Source organism: Pygoscelis adeliae, unplaced genomic scaffold, assembly GCF_000699105.1.
Source record: "Pygoscelis adeliae isolate BGI_AS28 unplaced genomic scaffold, ASM69910v1 Scaffold45, whole genome shotgun sequence".
Lineage (NCBI taxonomy): Eukaryota > Metazoa > Chordata > Aves > Sphenisciformes > Spheniscidae > Pygoscelis > Pygoscelis adeliae.
In genome coordinates this window covers 15,434,889-15,456,602 of record NW_008825114.1, presented here as the reverse complement: position 1 = coordinate 15,456,602, position 21,714 = coordinate 15,434,889, and the positions used below count along the sequence as shown (strand labels likewise).

The 21,714-nt window shown below is 39.3% G+C and overlaps 1 protein-coding gene across 11 annotated transcripts in view; it reads right to left on the bottom strand.

Moving 5' to 3' along the window:
* LRRC2 (leucine rich repeat containing 2) overlaps positions 1-15,737 on the bottom strand; it is a 71,052-nt gene extending 55,315 nt beyond the window's left edge. Inside the window, exons 1-5 of one of the 11 annotated variants that reach the window (XM_009328144.1) lie at positions 15,602-15,737; positions 14,836-14,973; positions 6,013-6,117; positions 5,727-5,860; positions 5,437-5,582 (exon numbers count right to left, since the gene is read on the bottom strand). In XM_009328144.1, coding sequence (XP_009326419.1) covers positions 5,437-5,561 — 125 coding nt within the window. In that variant the 5' untranslated portion in view covers positions 5,562-5,582; positions 5,727-5,860; positions 6,013-6,117; positions 14,836-14,973; positions 15,602-15,737. Of the gene's footprint in view, positions 1-5,436; positions 5,583-5,726; positions 5,874-6,012; positions 6,118-14,835; positions 14,974-15,601 lie in introns of all 11 variants that reach the window. The other 10 variants (XM_009328148.1, XM_009328142.1, XM_009328150.1 and 7 more) reach the window with 10 other exon arrangements.
* Between the last annotated feature and the right edge of the window lie 5,977 nt (positions 15,738-21,714).

The following is a 21,714-nucleotide window of genomic DNA, read 5'->3' as shown; positions in this document are numbered from 1 at the left end:
TTTTTCTGGACATAGGACCCTGATGAGATCTAAGGTTCCAACTCAGTTGGAAGTAAGGTTCTAACTACTCCTGTATTTCCACTTCAATCATGCAAATAGTCCAACTAATTTTAAAAAAGGGCTAATTGCATGCTGCTTATGTTTGTCAAAAAAAAAGTTATGTTTCATACCTTTATATCTGTAACACAAAAGCACACTTGTCACTAAAGCAGAATGTAAATGGTATAGAGGAAAGGTTAATTCTGGCAAGCTATTTCCCAATACATTGCTGTTTTTCAGTAAGCTTTTGGGACAATACACTATAGATATGAAACAGGATCAGAAGGGAAATGGAAAAATCAAGTATTTCCATTTTGGTTAGTGCTGAACTTGTCTTCAGGTAATTATTCCCCAAACATTACTTCACTATTGGAGTATATCTGCAGCAAAGAGATTTAACAACATATAATTAACATTTTTTATTATAAATATTTCCTTTTGAGAATATGGGAGTTCTTTGGTTGGCATTTTAGATTCTCCAACAGAATCATGAATCTAAGCAACCTGACACAAAGAATTACTGTACAATAAATTCAATGATTGGACCCTTCAAAGGAGCAACCAGCTTGGAAAACAAGTTTGCATTAGTAAGGATTTCAGAGCCATCCCAGTAAATTCTTTGAATGGTTCTTCCTTCTGCAGTTACCCAGTGCTCAATGTCTGATTAGGAGGTCTTGAGGAAAAGTTATGCTTCTTAGGTAAAGAAAGGAAGTTTCATTAGATGGCACTGTTTCCTCTAAATCAGGATGGAAGCAATAACCAGGACACTACATGGTGACACCAGTTTAGTACTCCTGGGTGATGTTTAAATCAGAATCATTAGCCACACAGGATAATTAAATAATCTCATGGAATTTTTATAAAAGCAGTACAGTTAAACTAGAGCTCAGCCCAGACTAATATTTCTGATGGACAGGTAACATTTGCTTCAAATTAAATTGAATTAATTTAATTTCAGTCCCTCTGCCAGGCTCTTCCATGGGTTGTAAAGGATTGTGGCTGAACAGCAGCTTTTATCTTTCAACCCATTTGTGTGCACTATATTAAATGCAAGGTTCATATGCACAAGTGCCTAAGAATAAAGGCAAATAACGTGAGTGGTTATTAGTGCTGCAAATCCACTCGCAACATATTGCCTATAATTTGTGTTTGGGGCTAAGGACTCCCAGCTTGAGTTTTGTCTTGCTTAGAAAAATTTCTGAATTGAGTGGGAAAATAAAGATAAACATCACAAATAAAATCTTAGTTCAGGTACAAATAGAGTTGTAACACTGCATTTTGGCAGAGAGACAGAGACAAATATATTTTATTAAACAAACACATAACCTCTCAGGGAAAAAAGTCATTGTCTGCGTGTAGAGCGAACATTTTCTTTTGACTTCTAACGTTCAGGAAGTGCATAGCTCAGAAAAGTAATACATGCACATCTAGTTACCCAGACATTGAGTGGAAATTTTTGGAGAAGATGGCTGAACAAACTGTTACCTTTGCTGCGTGTTTGGTTGGTGGACAGGGGAGGCTGTACCATTCCACAGCAAAGATTTAGATAGCTAATCTGGGCAAAGAGCTCTGGCATTTCCTCACTTGAGTGATTAATTTGTCAGCCTTCAATTTTTACCTTTCCTGCTTTTCACACAAGAAACACAGAAGACGTTTTCTTCTGTCACACAGAAGACAACGGACATGTTGCAATCCCTCAAAAAAAAATCTAACTGTAAACATTCACTTTCATTCCCTTTCAAAAAAAATGACAAGTAGAAAGGAAAAATTTAGGAAAATCATCATACCACATCAAGTTAGTCTGACAGCATTCAGGATTTCAGGATATAATATAAGATTGTTCACCACTACCAGAATCTAGAAGATGAAATACAAAACAGTGCTATAAACACAAATGTCTTTCCATTATACAGACCTTCATAAACATGCAGATAACCACGGAACAGTGCACATTTTTTGTACAGTTCATGTTTCATATCCTATGGGAGATTTAGAACGGACTTGTCTGATGGGATTAAGGACATGAAGTAAAATGAAATTATTCCTGCACAACACTGTACTGTTTCTTTTTCTTTTATACTCAGTTGCTGGTTTATATGTGCCCCCCAGAAGTAGGGGTTCCTTAAACTGCCATAGTTCTACAGTCCCACAAAACCAAAGGGGAAACAGAGAACTGGATTAACTCCACCCAAAGTGTCTCAGAGAGCGAGATATGAGCCTCTCACAATATTCTCAGTAGACTGTTCTCCAGAATCAGCTTTCACTGGCCAGCTGCTTAAATGTCTGTTCTAGGCCTGTAAATTCCCCAAATCTTTACAAGACCTCACCATTAATGCAAACACAGTTCAAGCTTTGAATTTATTTGTGAGGTTTTCTTCTTAGAAAATCTTCAGTCAAATAAGAGAAATGTCTTACATATGACTGCTTACAGAGCCTGCATGAACTAAATTACCTTGCCCCAAGGCAAGCAAAGTTCCCTAGAGGTTAATTGGGAGTTTTTCCTCAAATAATACATACTACACTTCACTACATATTGTCAGGTCATTTTACATAGCAACACGGCTGATAAGGAACTGCACAATCTCAAGGGCATTAGTGAATTGTAACATCTTTGAGAAAAACTGGATTTTATTAAAAAAAAAAAAAAAAGCAAAGCAGCCTCAGCAGGCCAGATTCCAAACTCATCTGTTACACGAGTATATTTGCAGAGAAACTCTATTAATTTCAGTGCTACTTGGGAATTCATTCTGGCTGCTGGCAAAAATAAATATCTAGACTCTTAAATGCTAGAATGCAGTCCTCAGTTTGGGAAAATGCCTTCTTTGAATGTCTTTTTGGAATTACCATTTTGGGTCACAATCCTTTCCAAAATACTTCCTTACTGTGACTTGACAATAAGTACTCGCATTGATTTCAGTGGACCTACCTGACAGTGGTAAAATTTTAGTCTCTGAGTAGAATACCAGAATTTGGTCACACAAGGAACTCCCTAAAATAATTAAATGTATTTCTACAGTGAAACATTATTTCTATTAAGCATTTAATTATAATTACAATTTTATCTATACTTTTGAGCTAGCAACAAGCAAAATCTTGTGTCATTTTTGGCCCAACCTTCGGAAGCACTGAAAAGCATCTGAGAAATAACTTGTGATGTGACCTTTAGAACCTAAAGGCCAGTAGTCACTGCACATCTCATAAAACAAAGAGGATTTTTCTTTTAACTAAATTTTGCATTTTATTGCCAATATTTTTATGACTTTGACCATTGTTCTACCAGCTTTATCCATTCTATGAGGCCTGCATCAAAAGAATGAACATGAACTTTGCCATTCGTTTCAGTGGGTGAAATACTGATCACTCACATTCAGGAAACAAAGTCTGATGTATTTCCTCCTTTTTTCCAGGAGGAAAAAAGTCTCTCTAAAGAGAGAGACTTCTCTAAAGAAGTAGGACTAACTGGAAAGCAATGTGATTGCACGAAGACGTGCAACAAGACAAAGTACCGTATGCAAATTGCAAGCTAAAGGAAGAAAAAAAAATCCTTTGTGAATGCTGAAAGTGAACTTAGAACCTTTTACTTCTCTGCACCATATCCCAAATTCCCCATCTCCATTTGGTGCAGGAAGATAACAGAATGACTTTGGACCTCATTAGTGGAAAAGAGCAGAACAGGTGGTCAGGCTCCACTCTTTCAGCTGGAGGGGTGGCTACAGACAAATAACCAGAGGCAGAAACGACAAGGAGAATGTATTGGTTTTATGGAAAACACAAGTCACAGTAAGAAATAAGGCTTAACGTATGCTACTGACAAAAAACATGGGAGCTGGTTAGCTACCTCAGAGCACATAAGGTTACCATCTTTCCCTCTTCCATACAGAAGTTGCCCATGCCTGGCATTTCTGGTATGCTTTTGTTCTAGTGAACTCAGTAGTTCTCTTCTGCACCACAAAAAAAACCAAAAAACAAACAAAATGTGGCAGGGACATGTTGACATTTAGGTCTACATTGGGACTGACCTTTCACCATGATCCTTTAGAAGCTACGGGTGTGGATTCCTAGTCATAATATTCTTTTTATGAAGAAGGCTGCAGTGGCACCCCAAGAGCCACTAGCTGACACAGACAGCAGTAGAGAGTCATCTGCTTTATCTGCATTAGAATTGCACAAAGCCACGTCTTAATGTAGCATCCAGGACAGAAATAAGGTTTGATTGATTTTCATCGCAAACCCTTTCACTTCTCTTTTCCACCATAAGTGTAACACTCAGAACAGCACTTTTTCTATCCCTCAGCTCATACCAAAAAGAAAGCTTATCCTTACGAGATAATTTAATCTGAAGGACGAGCTTCATTTTTCTTTTTTTTCTTTTTTTTTTTTTTTTTTGGTTAGGATTATGGTTTTTAATGCAGGTTTTGGGTAGAGACAGGAGAACCAAGACTGCAACTATGGATGTTTTGAAGAGAAAGGTCTTGCAGAAAGGGCAGTCAGACTTTGTATTACCCTGGTCTCCTCTTAGCCCAGCTGCTCTGTTGTCAGTGTAGCTGCACTGCAGTGAGAATCTGTGAGTGAGGGTCTCCTGAGAGAGCCAAAACACCACACGAAGGTTCGATGCAATGATGCTCTTAAACAAGGGCACTGTTTAACCCTGTGCATTTCATTTTTAAAGCAGAAAGTGGTTTTTATTGTTTTGTTCTCTTCTCAGAGGACAAAAAATGATAAGTCGTATGTTTCCAACATTGTCAGCACAGTATAATATTTCACTGTCTCTAGTGGGAGTGAACATAAAGAAATCAAAATATTGCTTAAAGAAACCATAAATTAAATATAATAAAAACAATAACATGATTAGTGGGTGTAAACATTATAATCAAGGTTCTCTTTAATATTTGAACAAGAAAAAAAATCCTCTGATACTTCTTTTACTCTATACTCTCTCTCTTATTCAGAAGTAATTGTATGTGTCCATTTATTTAATTCCTTTTGATTCTTCTGTCAACTCAACAAAAAAAAATTGAAGTATTTCTTAGTACTGAATTTTATGAGCATGTTTTCATAAATTCCATAATAAAAAGCCATACTTTTATATAGCATATAAGCAATAGAAAGGTACAAAATGTGTTGCTTTTCTCTTCAGATTAAATCTACACAGTAGACAATAAAATATACCATTAGTAAATCACAATTTACATAGCAAAGAGCAGGGACTAATGAAATACAAGGACAGTTTGTGTTGCATTTCTCTTACAAGCATCTGAGGAAAGGAGGCAAGAAATCATTGAAATCAAACCCCCCAAAAATTTTTTTTGAATCATCTGATAATGCTTAGTATATGGCAGTGTTAGTGGATAATAATAATGGATTCAGTTAAAAAGAACAGCAGAAAAGTGGGCTTACTTCTCCAAAGAGCTTTTTTCTAATCTTTCTTTCTCTTTCCGCTGACGTTCTTTGTTCTTCTTAACTCGAGTTTCCCACAGACCTCTTATGAGAGAAAAGTCAAATATTATCACCTGATGCCCCATATTGTCGACATTAAACTTCTCCTGCAAGAACAAGCCATCATGGACACGTCAGAAAAGAAATAATGAGAAAAATAAGGAACTAAACGATTATGTTTCATTACAATTATCTGGGGAAAAAAAGCTGAAGTCATAAGAAATATTAACATAGTATGCTTTCCATCTTACCTAATTTGTCTAGGGTTTTGTGCTTGCAGTAGTCAACGTAGGATACAATTGACTGCTACATAAAATCTGTGGCAACAGCTAAATGTTGAATTTTTTGTATTCCTTGCAGTTTTCCCTTTCCAAGATAGACACAACTGTAAAGAAATACTAATTTGATTAAGTAACACTGATGAAATTTAAAAGGCTTTGTAATTTTGACAATTTATGTAACTAATATTAAAATGAGAGCTCATAAAGAATTTATTCATTGTAAATCATGCAAAAGCACTTCATCTTGGGTTCTCACCATTGATCTTTATGCACCTAAGCTATCCTGTTCCAGAGGAGTTTGGGAATTTCCAGTGTTTGCATAAGTAGGTGCTTATCTGTGAAAGGCATTGAAAGACCAGCCCTGTAACATACAATGAAAACTTACCTAAGGCAGAGATAAGATGAAGGGTATGTGAACACATGTTCGCCATTTATTAGTATGTGTAGAATTACCTTCCAACAATTGAAGGCTTGGTATCAATGTATTAGGTCCTGTGCAGTTAAGAACTGAGCTGAACTGGACCCTAACTCGCCAAGCTTTCCATATTCAGTTAAAAGCACAGAAACTTCTTGCAGGAACCTTGCCCCTGCTGAAGTCCATGACAAGGCTCTCATTCCCTTCAGCAGGCATGATGCTTGAGCTTGACCCAGTATGACGCTACCTTCTTTTTACTCAAGGAAAAAAACACTCTGTAATATCTTTAACAACCACAAGAAATGAAAACCTCAGATTTACATCTTGTGAAATACAGGTTGACTGGCAACATGGTGTTCCTTACTAAACTGTAGCAATGGTTCAGTATCAACAAAGGAAACAAATCACCTACCAAATCACTAACACAAGTGCAGATACAAATCTTGATAAAATAGGTAAAACTGTACTCTCTTGCTTGGAGTCACTGGTTAGGGTACCATCATCACAATACACTGGTTTTCATGAAATGCAGCTAGACTGTCTACAGAGGACTTCCATCATGCTTACTTCTTTATAAAATGGTTTGCTGAACCACTGCAAACAAGTCTTATACAACAGAAATTAGAAGCCTTTTAAAAATAATTGCTTCTACCAAGATAAAAGCAGAGAAAGGGAAAATCAGTTATTTAAACTTTGCTTGAGGTTTCATTAGATACCACATTTATTATACCATTCATAAGCTTAAAAAAAAAAAAAAAAAGGAAGGACGAAAACCCTGCCGGACCATCTACTGATCATTTATAAAGCAATCTGCATGTCCTTTACTGGATGTTTTCAAGCTTGTATCTATTACTTTTTCCCCAGACCTTACTGTGATCATTTTTTCCAAGCTCCACATCCTTCAACTGGGGCTATTTATTATCTGTCCTTCTGCTATAATACTGAGGAGGAAGGGGAAATTATTCTGCCCTCTGCATTTTTCCTCTTGTAGCTTTGTAACTGTCCCTTTTCTCTTTCACCCCCTTTCACCTATACATGTCTCTGTAATATGTTACACATAAAGGAATAATTTCTTCTGAGCCAGCAAAACACCCTCATGTCCTCTGGAAAATGCACAGCATGGACTAAAAAGGATTATGCATAGGTACACCAAGAGGAAAGGTTCCTACCTGTCCACCTTATTTGTCATCTCAGTGAGAAACACCCTTACAAATACCTCCAAGTACTGGCACAAAGACTGGTCAGAGACCAATATTTTTCTATGACATAGTCTTCTGTGTCTTAGGATGTTTATATAAACTGCTATCTTTGCTGTTCATAAAGCTGCTCCCAGTGCTTGTTTATCTTTATGAGCACTAACAATGAGGCAAAAATAGTTCCCAACCTATCTGGAACAGACTGCTGACAACAGCCAAGTCAAAACCCCATTAATAGCAGTGTAATGAGAATGGTGACCTTATTCTCAGTGGAAAGGTTTGTCTATAATCAGCCGCACCCTTCTAAAATGTATTCACTAATAATTTACAGGAAACAGTTTACCACATAAAATGAAACATTCTCCTCTGCTGCCCAAATCAAGAAACACAGTGACAAGGACTTCCCCCTCAGAGTAGCTGCAGACCAGCAGTCACTCTGCAGGATCTAATTCATTTTAATAGACCAATTCATAGCAGTGTGTTTTGGTAGAAGGGTTATTGCAGGAGCTGAATTGCTGAGAGACAGTGAAGTGGCAGCTGGACACTTGACCTCTGTTGGAACTAGATGGCCTTAATCAACACAAAGTCTGAATAAACTGTGAAAGTACTCTATTTCCTTGACTTGTTCCCCACCTTCCTGTCTCCCAGGTTAAGTCATCTGTTCTTTATTGAGACACTGATTTATTAGACACTCAGGTTGGAAAAGTTCATACAGCTTTTATCCACATATTGGTTTAGGCTGCAATGCATCGGGGTTTTTCTTCAATGGTAAAACAAAGCAGAGGAGGAACATGGGTGGGAGGTGAGAGGTTTCATCATAACTCCTCAGTACTAATCTCTTCAGAAGGAGCAAAGCCACAAATCCTGATCAGATCACAGGGTGGCGAAGGATTTAGAAATATTCATCAGGACAAACGTGAAATTTTGTTGCTATCTACAACTCCGAAAAGGTCACTCAACAGTCTTCATGGGGCTGTTGCTTTACCCCATATCCTAGTCCAAAAAATGGGCATGAAGTATCAAGCATGATGGCAGAATGTATATTTCCCAAAGTTCAGATGCCATCATTGTCTTGATGATGAGATGTTGCCCAGAAAAGAGAGCCTGGCATTATCTGATCCTAAGTATAGGTTCTTCAGGGTGCTTACTCAAGCATGGCAAGAATTTGTAACAGAAGCAGCAACTACCAACAATAATTTCCATTTCTAGAAATACATAGGGCTGTACCTGTTCAAGTTTACATACAGCAGTTGCTTTCTTCCAATCGTCAGGTTAGGCCTGCACAAGAAAACCCAAACTATCATCTATTAGTCACAGGTGGGAAGTTACATTTGGGTAGAGAAATGCCTTATTATAGACTTTCTAACTGCTTCCCTTCAACTGGCATTCCACACCAGTGTTCCCTCCCATACTTAGGCTCTTCACAGGTAATCACTATTAGCATTTTAACCATTGTCAGAAATCACAGAACCAGTGAGGTTAGAAAGGACCTCTGGAGCTCACCTAGTCCAACTGCCCTGCTCAAAGCAGTCACATGGGTATTCACCCAAAGCTACACATACTTCAGCCCCCTTCCTCTTCCAATTTCCCCATCCTTTTGTAATTCAGCATTGCTGCTTTCACACCCCATACTTACACATGCTCATTAAGGACAAGCTTTGGTCATACTTGTGAGGATTACCCGACCCACTAATACAGCAGTAAGAGAAAAACAAAAATCATACTCAAGTTATTTCTCACCCAATAAAAAGGCAACATTGCTTTCATTAAGAACAAGTCCTGACCACAAAAGCAACTATCACCTGCATCTGCAAGGCCCTACTTCATAACTGCACTGAGTTTGCAGCTTAATGACATCTTCCTTGGGTGACATCTACATCTAAATTGCTGTGGATCATCAGCACACCTTTCTTAGATGATGCATGATTATAACATTCATTCAGTATTACAAGTTATTAGAGAGATAGATCACAAAAGCAAGGCTCTTCAGTAATGTATGGTAATGAAAGCACAGTGCTTTCCAGGGGAAAAGAGATTCAGGAACATAAAGAGAAGGCAAAGGTGTCATTTACAAGAGAATCACTTGTGGAGAAAATACTTCTCTGTGTGTGTCTATGGAAGAGAATAATGTTATCCCCAGCCATTTACACCTCCCAAGAAGTAATCTACAAGGCCTTAATCAATGTCCTTAAAAGGCAACATACAGGGAAGTCAGTCTGATTTCTTATCTTTCTTGTAATCGTTAGTTCAGAGACAAAGATGGCCATTCAGGATACATTTGGTTTTTTTAATGATTGCAACATTTTCCCTTCATAAGCAGCTACACATTACACTTATAGCAATATTTTTAAGTAACATATATTTTAAGTAATTAGTTTTAAAATAAAAAAGAACTTTTTTGATAATAAGCATTTGCATTATTTGGCAAAATGATACTAGATTTTCTAACCAGAGAGACTTGTACTAATAGCAGAGGAAAGAAGTTTCCCTTTGCTTCACTCCTTCCCTCTCTTTATACTTTTCTTAAGAGGAAGAAGAAAAAAATAACACTTATCTTTGAAAAAAAAAAATCCCTTTGAACACCATGGCTTTTACAACATCTTCTCTTCCTCAACTAGCAGGCTAGGTCATCTGCAACCTTGTCCCAATTTTCATCAATAAGGGACTCACAAAAATCCTTATAACTAGCATTTCCCCTCTCTACATGCTAAACCACTCGTATTTCTCCAGATCACCAGATACTATGACCTACAAACTTTTCTCAATTCCACCACTCCTGTGCCTTCACTAGAGGACCTTACCAGGCCCCCCTCCTCAACAGCTCTCTCAGGCTTGCCCTACTGCAGGTCCCATCTCAACACTGAAACCCATCTTTACTTCTTTCCATGTGAATTTAAAAATCCACCACCCCTCTAGGCCAGCTGAGGTGAGAAGAAGTGCTTGCTCACATAAGAGCACTCTTTTGCTATCAATATTGGGTTCTAGGTCTCTGATTGCCATGACCTATCCCTGCATGCATGGAACAGAACAAATGCTTTTACAGACACTTCTGTGAGATTTCTGGCCTGAAAAAGAGGACAGCACCATTCCTTTATGATCTTGCAAAAATTTTATTCATTTAACTGTATGTATAAATAGGCCTATTAAAATCAAACACAGTCCTTATGTGTGTAAGGATATTGACACTTTTAAGCATTTGGAGGATTAGGTGGCAAAAAAGCAAAATCTTAGTGATGATACTCATCATAGGTTTTCATTTAAATGATACAACATTAATGCCAAATGTTATTGCTAGTAAAAGCATCTGCTTAAGTATCTGCATGGATTATTTTTATTTTATCTTTTATATTATCATTTATTTTATTTTATTGTATAAATTCACCTAAAGGTACGCAGACAGTTCTCTAGCACCTACTTCAGACTTTCTTTTTTAAATAGTAGGGGTACCCAGGAGCTCTAGACCAGAATCCATTCAGTAAGGTGTTGAAAAAATACAGAATGGAAAAGAAGATATCTGCCTTGTAATGACTCTAATCTTTATTATTTTCTATTTATTGTTATTCATGTTGTTGCTACAAAGATGCGCATACTTCAGAACATGTCAACTCACCAGTAAAACTGGAGAGATTTAGTATGCTACCCCTTAAATGCCCTTGCTCCCTTCAGCTACTGGTATCTCTACCCCTTGTTTACAGCTCTGCCACAGACCTGCCAGATGTTTTCACAGCCATCTTTGACAGCAGCCAGTGATCTCATGACCACTTACTTGCATTTGTTCCCACTTGGCCTCTGAACCCAGAGCAGGCATTTGACTTTTTTTTTTCCCCCCGGGCTTATTTAAAAGGGGGAAATGGTGATTTGCAATACATCTGGAAGTGTAACCAACCTGTCATATGGAGGAACACTCAGGCAACTGGGTTTTAAAATGGGATTGCCTTTTGGCAGCTCCTGCTGGTTAATGCTGAAAGAGTTTCATCTCAGTTACCTGTGCTTGCATCATAAGATGCCATGGTCTGCCTGATCTTCGAGAAGCAAACTGTTTAAGGATACATAAGCTAAAAGTAACACTGAATTCCAGACAGAAGACCTTCCACAGAGAATAAGGGCTTTTTAAATCAGCAGCTTCATTGGATGAACAGTTTGCAGCCTTTCCGCACTCATCTCAGCATCTGAGATATATCAATGTATAGATGCACTGAGGAGCATACTACAAAAAATTAAGGACAAGACAAGGTCTTCTTTGAAAAGGAAAGTAGTGGAGAGCAGGGGAAGAGTGTTCTTAGATATGATGACTGTGTGGCCTTCCAGGACTAACTGTACCAACTCTTCTATGGCTCCTCCCTGTTTACCAACCTTATCTCTCTCTTGTCTGGAGTGGGTTGAATACAGCCAGTCATAAGCCAAAATTATATTGGCTTTATTATACTACAGTCTAGCCTCCTCTGAACATAGTTGGCATCAGTGTTAATGCTGGCCAACTTGCCTGTGCGCAGTGTATTCTGTAGAACAAGACCTGTGTCGTCTCTTGAGTCTGGAAGATGTCCAACATAGTTTTGATACTACAGATACAGCCAATATTAGTCTCTGTTAGAGCCCTCCTGAGTTCGTATGGCGCCTGCTTGCCCTCAGTAACAGCACTGTGTATACATTCCTTTGCTGCTTTACATGAGTTACCAAATTATTAATGTTTGGTTTCTTCAATTTGTTTAACAGCCTTGTTCACTTGGGTCCTTTTTCTTTCAGATAATCACTGTGAGAGATCTGCTGCAATCTTATGAATATTACTGGCAGGATTACATAGGGGAAAATGTGAGTGAACATATTTCCTACCAATCCTGCAAATAATTTCTTAGGAAATAAGCTCATTCACACGGTGCTTCAGAATGATCAAGTCATTTCTCTCACAAGTCTTTAAATAATTCAAAGGAAACCTGACATTTGGATAGCAACTGAACACATTTTTTGTGTTATCAAGGAAAGATTAAATTACAGAAACATGCTGTGATTGAAAGAGCAATAGAAATGGTGACAACGTTCATAGTATACAACTATATTGTGCTAACTGTGCACAGCTCATAAGTGGGGTAGTGTTTCCTTGTGCCATTTGGGAAGTGGGGGAGGACTGCAAAGCGGGAAGCTGCTCTTCCTTATCTAGTCTTGCTGTCAGTAACAATCTCTTGTTGTTCTACACCAGCAGGGAATTATCCTCCCTGCTAGTCTGGCTGGTTTATCTGTCGCTAGACTTGCCGAATGTGCAGATTTGACAGTCAGAGTTTCGGGTCTGGGATCCAAGTTAGATTGTTCTTCAGATCATATATGCATGCATGTGATGGCTGGGTTCTGGGGAGCACATGGGCAGGGCAATGTTATGGATCACAGCAGGTGCCCCCCTGAAGGCCTGGGTCCACAGAGATCCAGAAAATGCAGCTGCACTGCAGAATAAATAGAAGAGGAAAGGGACAATCTGCTCCAGGGCTGGAGAAAACAGTCCTGACACCTGGACACAAGCCCAGATGTTTTGGGAGTTTGCAATGTTCCCTCCTGCTCTTTCAAGAGCACAGTCTCAGCCAGCCAGATCCTAGATAAACAAACACAGACAGACAGTGACACTTTCAAGCTATTAATTAGTCCAGCTTTCACTGAAGTTAATTTCAGAAATTAGTGTCCTTGCATATATCATGGGGATTAATCCTGAATGCTCTGATGAATCAAGTTCTTTTTGAGTTTTCTGCTTTAGCTATTTCATAAAAAAGGCATTTAAGAACAGAATCTGACATTAGCCTCTTTCACACACAAATAAATAACTTTTGCATTGTTTACATACCACAGCTAAGAGAGCAAATATGTCTTTTCTTAACCTACTCCTTATACTTCAGGTAGAAATAACTATGAACATCATAAAATAAAAAGATATGTAAATATAGATATGTAAAGGCTGAGCTTGGTTTCCACACATTTTTATGTGTGTATTTCTCTTTGTCCAGTGCTGCAGCACAATGTCTTACTGACAGTTTTCATTAATCAGTTCCTATTCTAGATGTAAATTAACCAGTCTTACAAACAAGATTCCTCTTTATCACTGCAGTCTTCACATCTTGATTTTTAGATAATTTTTCACAGGGTTATTCATTAATTAGGTCTTTAATTATGGATTAATTAGCAGCTGAATTACAATATTCCTTATACTTCCTCAACTCTTGTAGCACTAATATGTCTGCCATCAAGCATGATAGATGTTACATATGCAAGGGGATTTATTACAGATGTATTCCCCCAGCACTTCAGTGAGCTGACTAATTATTCAAAGCGATTCTTCCACTGACAATGAAGATAATGAAACATTGGACTGATGTTTGTGACAAAAATCCATTTTTTTTTTTTCACTGGGCATTGCTGAAGAGAGGACTAATTCTCATAAGATTGAGAGAGGGCTGATGTATTTGAAATGGGAATGTATTTTAAGGCTGTTTCTTGTCAAATGAAAAACAGTAAAATCAAAAGTGTATTACTTATTGTTAAAGGTGGTTGAATCTATGAATGTAGCTGTAGTCAGAAGGTAAAAACTATTGTCTTAGGTAGTAGACAACAGAGTCCTGGGAAAGCTAGAGTGTGAGCTAAGAATTTATCAGAGAGACCCCACTCAACTCTCATACAAAGACCTATGGCAAATAAAATTACACTCAGTGCCACTGAACAGAACATAGAGGCTTTCATATACAATTAGATCATCTTAATTAAGCATAAAATTACAGTCTCAAGTTTCTCAGTCCTGTTTTATGCCATCTATTTTTTTAGCACAACGTTTCATTGACTTATTCTCATTTGTCTTAAGGTTAATGGACATGGACCATCCCCAGGAAGTGCGGCTACTACCTTTCGTGTACAGGGTCTAGCCTCTGAAGTTATCTATGTGGATGACAGCATCATAAATGTTTTTATAGGCTCCCTGTCCTAATTAAGACTAGCCAAAGACCCTCAAAATGTTGATCATTTCTTCTTGCTCCCAGGGGTCTGTTTTCCATGCATTGATCTAAGAATCCAATCCTATCACCTGCATCTTCCTTTACTGCAGAAGGAGAGCAAAAACCTATGTCTGACCTATGGCATCAAGCCTTTTAGTCCTATTTCCAGTGTTAGATATAAGATCATTTTACTCATATAGTGAGTAAAATGCTTACAGCCAGTTCCTAAACAGTCAAATTCTGTGATTTAAGAAGATATGGCAGACAATTTAGATAAGCAAGAGAAGATGCTGCTTTCAACTACTCCAGCTGCCAAGTTATTTTAGCTCAAATTGTCCAAACCCCACCACACAGTCATGAGGTGGCAGCTGTATTTTATCAGCTCTCTTCCTTCACCACAGCTGTGTCTTTAGTCTTTCCCACAAAACCTTCCCATGCCTGTGGATAGGAGACACAGGTGGCATGGACAGCTGGACATCCTCCTTGGAATAATTCTCTACCCTCACCTTCTGTCTGAGAAGAGCAAAGTGATTCAACTCTTTGGTAGGATCTACTTCTTTGGTTAATGGGCATTATCATCCATCACTGATCCTTGAAATGGTGCTCAGTTAACTACTATTGAGAGGAAGACAGCTGGTCAGTACCTTTTAGCCAACAGAAAGTAACGTGATAGCATATAAATACTTATGGTAGCAACAACAACAACAATAATGACAATATTTGACTTTAAATGATAGGTTTTGTTCACAAAAGATTTAGCAGGCTAGATTTCGATTTCCTATACCAGTTAGATTAGCTGTAACTGGCCTTCAGAAACTGAAGTTCTATAACTCTTTTTAAATTCCACTCTAAATTTTGACAGACAAAAAAGATAAATGACTCTCCAGATCAACCATTTTTTTATTGAAAATAATTCTCACACCAGCATATGTCCTTGAGATGTAACAGCAAGGGTTTATTACAACTGAGTCACGGAGTGAGTCTTGAAAGCTTTCTTAAATTACGAAGTTTGGATTTGTCACAAGTGTAAATCTACTTAGAGGAATAATATATGGGGTGAATCTTACTATCTTTAAAGGTATCCAGCAAACACACCACTTTGGAGTAATGCTCCATGTTTCAGCTATTTTTCCCATATATATTAGCATTTAAAAATCCACAGCACGGTAGCAGCAACGAAAACCTGATAACGACTTCTCACTTTCCCTGCCATTTCCCACCTTGACCCCACACAGCGGAAGAAACACAATAATCAGCAAAACTGTCACTTACCTACTACTAAAGAACACAAGTGTCCAGAGCTCCCGAGTGTGCTCTGTGGTTATTCAATTTGGGACACTGAGGTTGTTTATAGCAGCAGCATAGCTCACGACCAGCCAGACCTGTTTGAACCTCACGGCGTGACTAGCCTTCCAGATGTACTAATGTGCTATATTTGTAAAGTGATAACATGATCTGTGGTCTTACAGCAGAGACATGGGCAAGATAAAGTATCTACACTGCATGACTCAACACAGGACGAGAAACAACAGCGTTAGGGCAGCATCTCATTTGCACCAAGGAAGGTGTGACAGAGCTAATGTTGCTCATGCTTATGTATTTTCCTTGGAAAAGAGCAAGGAGAATCAAAAAAAATAAACATAGTCTGCATTCCTCTGGTACGGACTGTCTCTTCCTCCCCACATCCTTGCAAGTACGAGAGATAAATAGACGCACATGCACGCAGACACTCGCCATGAAGTTGCCATGAGTGATTTACAGCAACTTCTGCTTTTACTTGCTGATGGTGGCTCACTTTTTTATGCCCGCTGTTTGGTATTAATGGTGGTATTCCCGCTTACTGTTAATGTTGCTCTGTGACCCAGAAAGGCAGGGCTGTGGGGAGCTAGAGACCATCCTTGCTGTGGCATTGGCATTGCTGGGGCAGGGGCTGATGACCCCGGGAGGCTGACATGGGGTCCTGGGCCATGGGCAGATAGGGAAGGCCCCAGGGTTGGGGCAGGGCGGGGTGGGGAGAAGGGGGAAGATGCAGGCAGGGACAGGGAGGCCCGTCAGGGCCCTTAAGGACCCTGATGATTCAGCATGAATGGTTGAAATATTCTAATTGTACCTTTAATTAAATAAGCCCATTCATTCCTAATTAGAAAATCTTCATTAGGCAAAAAATAACTGATTTACACCTAACCAGAGAAAGAAATAAAGCACTTTTAGCGCAAGGTTTTGGGTCTGATGTTTTCAAAAAATAAAGTTTTTCATCAGAAACATTTCCAAAATCTGCTTTTGATTTAATTTCCTTTTAAATTCAGCTTTTCAATTAAAATATTATTTAATTTTCTGATAAAAAAAGAACTGGCATTTTTCAACCATCTCTGTTTATTAATCATCACTGCCAGCAATAACAAGCATTAATTACAGCAGCTGGGCTTGGCTGAAACTTCAGATACTAGTTCTCCATTGCTGTGTTTTCAGTGCCCTCACTGAAATCACATCACATTGGTACCAATGGAATGGGAAAATCAGGGAATACCACGAACTGAGGATTTAAACATTCAATTTTGTCTTCAAGCCTGAGGGAGATAATATCAGGTTTCACTTTGATCTTTTTCAATGCAGCATGTTTCGAGGTATGGTGACATACCTGAAGGATCTACATCACAAGTCCTTACTGTTTGGTCATCTTATTCTTCACAAACATCAGTGATAAAAAGTGTATTGATCACCGCTACCACGTCTGAGTTGCCTAAGATATTTTTATCTTCTGATACACCTGCCCACTAACATGCACATTTTTGCCAAATAGCTGTCTGGGTTTCCTGTGGCAGTGATGCATATCAGACTTCAGCTGCAAGAGCTGACAAAGCAATCAGTGAGGGAGACAATACTTTGGAGCAGAGACAGTGCATCCTTTGTGTGATCTAAAGTGCACTCCATATTTCTGCTTTCTTGTACAGTGCCTAGGAAAACATGTTCCTATATTTTTGTTCAGAACACAATAACATGAAATAATTCTTAATTAGCAATTATATTAAGAAACATGTGATCTCCATCTCACTTTTTCAGGATCCACCAGCTGCTGTACAGGTGTTGATTTTGGCTACGGAAGGTAAGAGGTCTTGTGCTCTTTAAACGTTGAAATACTGAGATGTGTCTCAGCAACAGACAGCTGACCTTGCAGTTACTTCCCTGGCCCTAGCCAAGGAGTCATAGATTAGGCATTCTTCAAATTACAATCATAGACTATCCATGAGAAGAAGATATTTGGGATGTGTGGCGGGAAGGGAATGAGAAAAAAAGATCAGCTGGTGAAATAGACATCACCTAACTAAAGAAAAAAAAAAAGGCTGGCCTATGAAGGAGAAGACACTAATGATGGAAGAACAACCGAGGAAGGGTATGGGAGATTTAGAGGAGGTATAAAAAGTGGCTGAAGAGATTGGGGGGGAGAGAGAGAGAGACAATACATAATATTGTTTAGTGGTGGATCTCAGTGTACTTTACCAAAAAAGATTAAGGAAAAGGAAAATTATAAGTTAAGTCAATACCTAAATGTATCTCCAAAACCAGCTTCATTCAAAGAGTATCTTGCATCTAAGGTTGCACAAATCCAGCCAAAGCATAGTCCATTCTTGGAGCTAACAGGGGAGCTGCTATACCAGCAAATAGTAGGAAAAGCTTGGATAGTGTGGATAACACCACAAACAAGGGAGTAGTAGACAGCACAGACGAGTGAACAGGCAGAAGGTTTGTTTGCACCAAACCAAACGTATTGGCAGGCTTGAACCAATTTAAGGCATGCTTGGTTGACAGGGGCTAGTTCCCTCAAAGGTATTCTCTGCATACTGCATACTATATCTCAGTGCAGCAGTGGCAGTTTTAGTCTGCCAGAACCAAACTGTCCTCAGCAGAGTCTCAAACATGGCACTACACACCTGCTGCAGTGCTCCCCTGGGAAGTGCTCCTCATCCAGCTGATCCAGTAGACCAACCAGGGTCTATGTACTCATGTGACACTGCAGTCTGCTGAGTCATCTTCCTGGACAAGGAGCACTCCCTGGGAAGCGGTACTAAAGCAGTCATTTCATAAAGAGGCAGGTCCATTTTGGCTGCTGGAGCTCATCAGCCTCACCAAACTGGAGCTACCGCCAAATGAATATGGAGCCTGCCCTGAAATCCCTGGCATCCCAGCCTTGGCAACAACGTGCAAAAATGCCCAAGCTGTCACAGGGTGAAGCCAGCTGCTCCGTGAGACAGGAGCTATATTGCTTCCAGTGATGGACTCACCCTGAAAGTAATACAGACTTGGTCATGAATCACTGTACTCATCTAACCCTGTTACTATCCTAAGATAGTAGATCCTCTACCCATGACACTGATAAATCCACAACTCAGATAATCCAGCTGGGGTAACCGAGAGCTGACTATTAACAAACCAACAACAAATCCACTTCTGCTCTAGCTGGAGCACAGTTCCTCTACTTAAACAATCTCTTCTGGTGTGCCACTTTATAGAAAACTCACGAAGTAAAGGCAACAAAGATACTAACAACACAATCTACTGTACAAATTATTGCTGTAGATAATCAATTGCAATAGAAATGCTTATTTTTCTGGTCTCTCTTCCTTGTTTGTTCTATTATGGATAATAATATGCGATTTAGTTAAGGTCAGTAGAAGACTTTGGACATTCAGGTGAGTGTCTGGGTAACACAGGCTCCAGCCAAGACCTAGCATGGGTAGAAGTGGGAAGAGCATTTAGTGTAGACAAGGCACCTTCACACTAACACTTCAGACAAAAAAGACTGACAACAGACATACTTCTAGCATAGCTGTCATCAAAACACCTACTGGAAGGAAACACATGACAATTAACAGCTTTTTAGGGACATATTTCCCATAAACATACAACAAAGCAAAATCCATGAGACAACTTACACAAAGTCAGGCTGAAGAGGGGATAGAACTTGCTATGCTAATTTATCGTGTGCTGAACAGAACTTTCTGGTTTTTTGCTTGTTGCTTTGTTTTCATACTATCCATGTGGCCTTCAGTTTAGAGCTGTCAGAGCTGCAGAATAACTGTAATAATACTGCAGAATCCATAAGTCACATTACAAATCACTTCAGCAGGGCACATTCTTATATCTGTGACCTTTCTTGAGGGGTCAGTCCTTTCGGATACAATCTCAGTATGCACCAAGGGAAAGATCCAATTTATAACTCCTGACAGAGCTACAGCCCAGAGATGGTTGTTCTGAAATGTGCTGGGAGCATTAGTATGATGGGCAAAGTCTCAGGCAATGTTTGTAATTCTAGGCTGTGAGTCACACCATCTTGCTGTCCTACCTGTGCTATGAAGCCTTTTTTGCAGACTTACCTCTGCTGTCACACAACTGCTTCAGCAGGCTTGGCTTATGGCTCAGCTCTTGGTTTTTTGGTGAGGTTGCATAGCTCTGTTGAAAACAAGCCCTTCCTCTGCTGCTGTTTAGGGCCTTCATCGGGGACCCTGTTGACATAGTAGGTAAGTCCTCAAGAGTCACAGCTCCCAGATGATCTTTAGAATAAACAACTCTCAAAGAACCACAAGATGCCTATAGACTTGTCCCCGGTATTTCATAAAAGTCTTAAAAATATTTTCAGCTCATTGAGGCTGTTTGTCCAGAGGTAAATCACCCTCCAGTAAATGTGCAAGGACCTTAAAACCATGACAGAAAGAATGTCTACGTTTCTGAAGGATTTTGCAGGCACTGTGAGGAAGAAATATAGCACTTAAAATCAAGAGTTGTACAAGACACCACAGACTTTGCCAGTCTCTTTGAGTAGACAACAAGGCTGTGACTGGTTGAGTTCTTCCCAGGAGGTTGTTAACAAGGTTATAAGGGATCCCAGGATGAAACTAGGTCAGTACTAATATTAGCATGAGCATCTGATGATCAGCCCTCCATGTGAAAGATGCACAAAGATGTAAGTGGAAGCACAGCTTTACTCAACCTCAGGCTCCTTTTAAAGTTACTTACGCTTGTACCTGATTTGAACTGAATCACCTCATTTAAGAAGCATTTTCTTAGCAAATTGATAGGCATGATATCTATTGATATCTCTCTTATAACATTTAATTGTGCAACAAATTAAAGGCACAGGAGCCTGCTGGTGTGAACGAACAGAAATGAGATGTATGTTACATTTGATTGACCAGCAATTGCTGAGAACAGGAGGCTTTTTGGTAGGAGCCAGGCTCTGTAGACAGCCTCATCAGATGTGTCATTAAAGGGAGTGAACCATAGTTATCTGTCTGCCCTTACCAAGTTAGTGAAGCAGCACAAGCTCTTTCCAGGGGTGCATATATTCATCAAGTTGTAATAAGGCACTATCAAGGGATACAAACTCATTGTTTTCCAAGGACGATTAAACCTGGAAGAAGAAGGGGGAACACAGGAAAACTCCGTTCCCTTTATAGTCAGCTTTGTCCACCCAGAGCACAGAAGCAAACAGACCACTGGGCTATCAAATGCAACACCCTGCTATGGCAGCCTATTCAGGTAGTATGTCTGAGAGGACGAGGCAACTTGCTGGCCTTGTGAAAACCGCATCGCACCGTAGATCCCCACAGATTTATGGCTCATGCCCCGTTGCACTCCGCTGTGGTACACCAAAGAAAATCAAAGACATGTTCCTACTCTGAGCCAGCTACAAAGCAGCACACACACTGTTGTCACCCCCTCCTGCAGACCTGCTGCTTCACAAAACCACGACAGAAGAGGTTGTTTTTAAGAAGGAAACAAATGGTGCCATCTACTGTCCAAATGACAGGGACACCTAGCTCGTTGCATCTATAGCATTGAACCCTGAGGTTTTTCTGCCTTCAGCAATACTGCTACGGAGAGATGAATACAAATATCTGTTTTTTCCTTTATTTCTGTGTGTCACATGGAGCCTCAGAGATAAACCTGTTTTGGCAGTCTATTTTGCAGAATACATGCAAGAATGTGTTACTAGAACAAGCAATGCTCTGGCGTGACTGCCTTGTCCCAGTAGTCCCACTGTAGTCCCATATACAATATGCAGTACACAGGGTTCTATGTCTCTATTACTAGGCTACAGGCAGTAATTTTCCTGGAGGAACAGCATGCATCAGTACTAGTTACAGCTAGAAAAGTAAGAGAGAGAGAGAAAGAGAGGCTGTCTCTGTCTTCTAATCCAGAAACATTTTTTTATTTTTAATTCCTGACCTGCTACTAGTAAACTAAAAAGTTCTCCAATAAGCAACCTTTGATAATTAACCTTTTTTTGTAGCCAGCATGCCTTGTAAGCATTCCTTAAATACCTCATGCTTGGAATTAATTGTCACAAGAAGACACAAAAGCAAATAAGAAAATAGAACTGGCCTTTG